Source organism: Chaetura pelagica, unplaced genomic scaffold, assembly GCF_000747805.2.
Source record: "Chaetura pelagica isolate M959 unplaced genomic scaffold, ChaPel_1.0 scaffold235, whole genome shotgun sequence".
In the NCBI taxonomy this organism is placed as follows: domain Eukaryota; kingdom Metazoa; phylum Chordata; class Aves; order Apodiformes; family Apodidae; genus Chaetura; species Chaetura pelagica.
The window spans coordinates 136,349-142,989 of NW_009953215.1; the positions used below are offsets into that span (position 1 = coordinate 136,349).

The following is a 6,641-nucleotide window of genomic DNA, read 5'->3' on the forward strand; positions in this document are numbered from 1 at the left end:
AAAGACTGATCATGTCACTTTTCGCCAAACAGAAGCTCATGTCTTGGTATGTAATATTTGCTTAGAAAAATCCAGATTATGGAGTAAGATCTGAATAGACACAGCCCAGAGTATGTGGAGCAGCTTATTCAATGCAGATTTTTATAATGATAAGTGATTTATTAGTGGGCTCTAAATAGAGATCTCCTAGAAACAGCTGGGAGCCCTATGCCTGCAAAATCAGGGCCCTGGTTGTTACAGGAACAAGATAGTTATTAACACCATAACATTATATTGTTTATAATGGCAACCTAAATTTATATGAAAGTACTCTGTGATTTTGTTTTTTGTTCAAACATTGATTTCTGAAGACCCAATATAGAGAGAGATGTTGAAAATACCAGAAAGCTACAACTGTCCATGTGAAGTCCTTAAGTTTGTGAATGTCAGTTCATTAACGCAAGATGTGCACTTCATTGTTTCTTTTTTTAATTTTCAGTTTTTCTTTAAACTCAATACAGTTTTATCCCCATAAAAAAATTATTTTTATCAAATACAGTATCTGCTTTGCTCATCCCCTCTTTTGCAGAGTTCCAATACAGCTTCATACTTGTGTTTGCTTCCTGTTTTATACAAACTTTGTTTTGCAGTCCATTGTTTCATCAGTCATTCTTTTCTATTCCATTTTTTCTCGCTTTTCTTTTTCCCCTCCTTTTTCTTTCTGTTTCTTTGTTTTTATTTTAAATTTAAGTTGGAAAACACACTGGATCGTCGAACATCTTTTGAGAAATTCACACGCAATGTGGTAAGTTTGTTGCCTCGGAAGATTAGTAAACCTGATGGGACATCCTACTCCCCTCCCCCTCACTGATCCCTACTTTCCCTTTTTTGCTTTTCTAAACTGCCAGTTAAAAGTGTATTTATCACAGTTTGTGAATTTCCCTAGGAATGACAGCTTTATACTGTGCTTTCATTACAACCCCTCCTCCCTAGACCCATTCCCAGTGACCTCAATAGTCACATGTGGAGGAATGGGCCCTGTGGGAGCCACTATTTTTTTTTTTTTTACTTTTTTTTTTTTTTTACTAATTGTAGTAAAGAATCTCTGAAAATATGTTTGATGTTGTTACTTTTTCTGCTGCCTCCCAAAATACTAAGTCTGACACAGTCTGAATAAGTTGGATTTCCTTTGTGTCTCCTTCTTACTTTACTAAAAAAGTTTTTCCTATTTTTTTTTTTTTTTTCAATTGGACACAGGCGAAAAACCAAACAATAATTTCTCCATCTTCCTTAATGTCTAGCACAGCTTCTTCAGGACAAAAGAATTCATGCTGAAGTTGCAGAAGGGTTTAATTTGGATTTCACTTTGACTGTGGACTACAAGAACTGATTTTTATTTTTTAATATATAATTTTCAAAAGCTATTTCATGAAGGTAAAAAAAAAGAAGGCTGGTAAATTTGCTGTGGATAATCTCTTTCCACCTGCTAAAAGTTCCACTGATTTCCTGATATGTGGGATTCTTTTAACTTATCAGTTTCTTTGGATTTTTTTTAACGTTGTGAAAGGTCAAACTAAAGCATTCAACGCATTTATTTTTGTAGGGCAGAAACATCCCTATTTTCCCATGCCATAAAAACTGTACACCAACACTGAGAGCGAGCACTAACCTGTTATGAAAAGAGGTAGAAAGATCTTGGATTATACTCAAGTTTGTCTGCACTGTCTGTTGAATTGTGCAGGTGGTGCTGCTGTGTGTGCGTGTGTGTGTCTGTGGCTTTTCCTGTGACCTGGTTAGTGGAGCTGTGTGTGTTGAAGTGAAAAATGTGAGAGCTTTCAGCAAAGATCATGGTTTTTGTTTTTTAGTTTCTAGGGAGGGAGAAGCAGTTCTTAGAAACTGCCTCCCAAATAATAAGGCTCAAGATTATTTCCTCAAGTATTCAAACTATATATATATATTTATATATATATATATACACACTTTCTAGCAATCAAAAAAACAAAACAAATGCAGTGAAAAAACAAAGTTTTGTGAGGCTGTGGGAATATCTCACATGTGAAAACAAAACTGTAATTATCTAACTACTTTCCTATAGGTAAAGGCTTCCTGTAATATGGTTTGAATCCACTGTAATCAGGAGGAAATTTTGATTCAATGGGATAAAGTCAGTAAAGGACACTAAAAAGTAAATAAACAAAGGAAACTATCCCAATGTTTGAAACAAAAACCCCTATATTTTGCATGGTGGTGTTGCCATAGCATGTTGCAGTGTGATTTGTGTGTTGTCTAAGCAGGTTGATCTATAAAACAACATTGTACATGCTAACATTATACATGATAAATACATGATAATTCCATAGGAAGTTCCATATTAATTAAAGAACCTGTGACAATAAAAGAGAGTGCAGAGAGTAGGTAGTACATCTGGGATCTCAGAGAGCCAGGCTTTTTCCCTTTTGCAGTGCCTGGCAAGCTCCAATAACTACATTTATTCATAGGAATTTAAACAGCCCACAGCTCAGGAATTGGTTATGATAAAGAGTACATAAACGAGTGGCTATGAGAGAAATAGCATGATGCAGACAGATTTGAAGAGAATACAGCACAGAAAAGGAAAAAGACAGGCTGGGAGGCACTGAGATGGTTCTTTGATAATCCCTCTCAGAGCAGCATTACTGATAAACCAGCAGTTCTGTGTGCAAACACTGGGGCATTATGCCCTGCAGGCATGCCTGATCTTCATCGTGCTAATCTCAGGACAGAAGCAGCAGAATAGCAGGATGCCAGAGATGCAAAGCAGGCCAAATAAACCAGCTGTGAGCTAGAAATGGGAACAAGGATTTTGGGATGTGAAGCATTAGTCCTTCTTCAGTACAAGAGGGCAATTATTTTTTTCATGCCGCAAGCTAGAAAATAAAAGTTGTGGGTTTGCTTTTTTTTCAAACTACTTCCTGTGAATCCAGGTGGAGTCTGTCAAGTCGGGTCAGGTAGGAAAGTAAAATATGCCAGTGCTGGATCTGTATTTTCTATTACATTGGCAGCTCTGAAGCTTGCAAATTAATAAAAAATGTCAGGATGCTCAAGTGCAAATCTTTTCTGCAAGATGACCGAATTCACATAACCCATAGCCCCAGGACCCCTTGCCAGCAGGCATCCTTGTGCTTCTCTTCTTGTTATCGGTTATGATGACTTTATAATATGTAATTATCTACCTTGATACTGTGGTTCCAACCAGCAGGGATGAGGGAAATGTTCCTCAGAATATCCTACGGTGTACTGATTAACTTGTTCAACTGTGAAGTGAGGGACTGTGGTATATAGATCTATTCTGATGAATACAGAAAATAGGTGAGAAAAGGGTCTTCTACAACCTGGAGAAATGCTGCCGTCTCTTTATGATACAGTAAAATGAAAATTACAGTTTCTTTTCTCCTCTGATGGTTTAGAAAATTTAGTCTAACTTTCACTGTGGTGTTTTTGTTTGTTTTGTTTTTTTCTTATTTAAATCAAAGTGGGTTTACATTTAGCTAAATTAATCCTCAGATTTTTCCATTTGAAGTGTTCAAAAAGACCCAGTAACCTTGGTTGTGTCTAGGGACTGAACCTAAGAAGATGGCCTTCTAATTTATAACCTGATTTGTTAAGATGGAGACTATAAGAGGCTCCTGATCAGTGATGATTGAAAGTGGGTTATACTTGCTACAGAAAGCATGTGTTAAACTAGAAAGTTTAGAAACTTTGTAAGTGCAATCATTCTGTACTACTGCTTGAATTAAGTGGAAATAACCTAGTATAATGAGTCGTTATTCTAGTCTGATGGGGAAAAAATAAAAATGGAGCTATGTTCACAAAAAAAAAACTTAGACTCAGCTCTGCCTTTCTTTGACCTTGGAGAGTTTTCTTTCCAGAAAACTTTCAATTAGTTGGTGCACTTTATGAAGGCCTTAAATGCTCATCTTGAAAGCAGTGGCTATTTAGAGTGTTCTGTGCATTTTAAAGTACAAAGTTGCAAATGCCTTTGGCAGTCTGCAACACACAATATTAATTCTATGAATACAGAAACAGGTCTGGATTCACACACAACATAGATAAAGTAACAGCAAAATGGCATTTCCTATATGTAATATTTATTACCAAACACTTTATTGTTAGTCTCTGGGTAGTAAGCACAGCTATTCTTGGTTTGCCTCACTCACAGTCCCAGGTGTTGTGTGAAAATAAAGAGCACATATGCTTTGGCACTACTGGAATGATGCCACTGGATAAGTGGCCTAGGAGTAACACGGGCAACCACAAGTGTCACAGCTCTGACTCAGAGGCATGGGAAGTGGTGGTGACACTGTGCTCTGTGCTCCCCCATGGTCAGCTCAGCTCCTTAGGTTTCTCTTTGGGAGTAATTAAGGTCTAGTCCCCTAAGGGTCCCCAAGGAAGCAAGTAGGGAAGCTAAAGGCATAAGTCAAGGAGCAGGGGAATCTCATTGCTTGCTACAGTAGTAGAGAGAAGGAAATCAGCTGTTTCATTGTCATTTAAAAACTGAAATCCTTTCCAGGAATGTACATAGGGAAAAAAATCCATATTAAAAAAATATGAAAACATATTTTTTAAATCAGGAAACTTCCTCTACCTCAAATACTAGCATCTACATTACAGAATTTAAAAAAAAAAAAAAAAAAAAAGACCAAAAAAACCCCAAACAAGTGACAGTGGCAGACACCTTTATGAGCTCTATCCTGGTGCTTAGCTGCCACCATGGGTCTGGAAGCCTGAAACAAAGGGATCTCATTCACAGGGTAGTGGGCTAATTTCATTTCACCCCATGTAAATTTTCTTATCCCACCAGGAACAAAGTGGGGCAAGAAGGTGCAGTCTCCCTCCCCAGAGCTGCCTGGGAGGAAACACTTCATCATCACGTATTGGTGTTATGGTTCCCGATACCACCATCAGTGTTAGAGTTTCATCTGTTGCTCCAAATTACAGAGAAGACAAAAAAAAAAAAAAAAAAAAAAAGTGCTTCTAGCACATTTGTGATGTTTTATGAAAATACAGCCAGTACAAACCCAACCACATTCAGTTCATAAACTAGACAGCCATCACATGATAATTATCCTCAGTCATCACCTCATAAACAAGACCCCCACTTAATAACTCTCAGTTTAAAACCATTGTATCTTACATCACCCCATACCCTTTCCAGCTGCCTTCTCCCACTGAGCTGGAAGAACTCACTTACCAGTGTTCTTTGATATTTTCCCCCACCAAACTAGTAACAGTAGACCATTTCATGCATAAGATGTGAAATGTGAAGTCCATTGAACATAGCACATTTTCACAGAAGCTGAGTTCAATGTCTCATAACATGACATAGCAAGTTATGGTCTAGAGATAGAGACTAAAACTGATAAAAATAGCTTCCTCAGTTGTTAGCAGTGTGGGATATACTTTCTAGATGCTTAAACCTGAGTAATCTCTTGTCATGTTAAAAGCTGTCCCTTTAGTAAAGAAATTTTCTTATGTGAACAAGTAAAGCCTTTGTACACAAGAGCCCTACTGTGCCAGACCCAAAGCCTGTCTAGCCCTGAAATCCCACCAAGGCCTCTATTTTTCTTGAGGATGGGATTGTGAATAAGCTTCAATGAAGTAACAGCTGCTGGATTTCATGTTCAATGTACAGTCAGGAAAGAAATGTCAATTAGACTTTTGAATTTACTTACAGGTTGTTCCTAAAATTTAAACAAAAAAATAGCTAGTCAATAAAAGAATTCACAAAATTTCTTATTTGACAAATGAAAATAGATTTAAAAAAATAATAAGCATTTGTAGAAATTGAGGCTTTTAACATTTCAGGAAAGATATACCTTATTACTGTTTGACTAAAAAGAAGTGATAAAAAATTGACATTTTTACTTTGAATAAATAATTAGTTAAAAAAATCTAGTTGTAGGGGTTTTTTAGACATGATGCCCAGGCTAATGAGAAGAACAAAAAAGAGCATCTGTAGGACATCCACCAAGGACTGGCCTCCTTGTCCTTTTCTGCAGTGGCTGGACCTAAGCTGCTGCGCTCTGTGCTGGAGAAGAGCTGAAGAGTAGCACTTGCACAGCCAGGTTCATCTGAGCGAGGAGCCAGCACTTACTGTTCAGGTACTAGGCCAGTGTCTGCCATTTCCCAGATGACAAATACTTACCTGAGTCTTAAGATGTTTGCAGTAATGAGAACTCTGAAGGAGCTGCAGAGAGGCATAGAAACCTGAGGGATCAGGCCTAGGACAAATATACTAAAAATATTTGTCTAGTGCATTGGTGCCTTGGAAAATTTTATGTGTGGCCCCCACACTTCAGACAGTTATGCAAGTTCAAACTACCCCATCCGGCAAGAGTTTCTAGGTTAATCACAGATGAGAGCAGCTCATCAGTAAATGTAAAGATTACTGCAAAAGGAGAAAGAAATTTGGACTGTCATCCAATTTGAAACAAGCCAAAATAGGAATGCGGTCACTCAGCTGCTGCCTTCCGTCTGTGGACCACTCCAGGACAGGGTACGACTCTAATGAGAAACTGCAAATCCCTATGATAGGCAGAAGGATTTTCCTGCACATGCAACTACTTAGTGCTGCAGCTGTGCTGACAACTTGTGCCCCAAATTCAGTTAATGCTGATCTCTTT

General features: G+C 37.8%; 1 protein-coding gene across 2 annotated transcripts in view; it reads left to right on the forward strand.

Moving 5' to 3' along the window:
- RGS7 (regulator of G-protein signaling 7) overlaps positions 1 to 6,641 on the forward strand; it is a 147,987-nt gene that overhangs the window by 119,686 nt on the left and 21,660 nt on the right. Inside the window, exons 15-16 of one of the 2 annotated variants that reach the window (XM_009997573.1) lie at positions 731 to 784; positions 1,583 to 1,663. The exons of the other annotated variant lie outside the window; for it this stretch is intronic. Of the exons in view, the coding sequence (XP_009995875.1) occupies positions 731 to 784; positions 1,583 to 1,657 (129 nt within the window). The 3' untranslated portion in view covers positions 1,658 to 1,663. The remainder of the gene's footprint in view (positions 1 to 730; positions 785 to 1,582; positions 1,664 to 6,641) is intronic. 2 annotated transcript variants of the gene reach the window in all.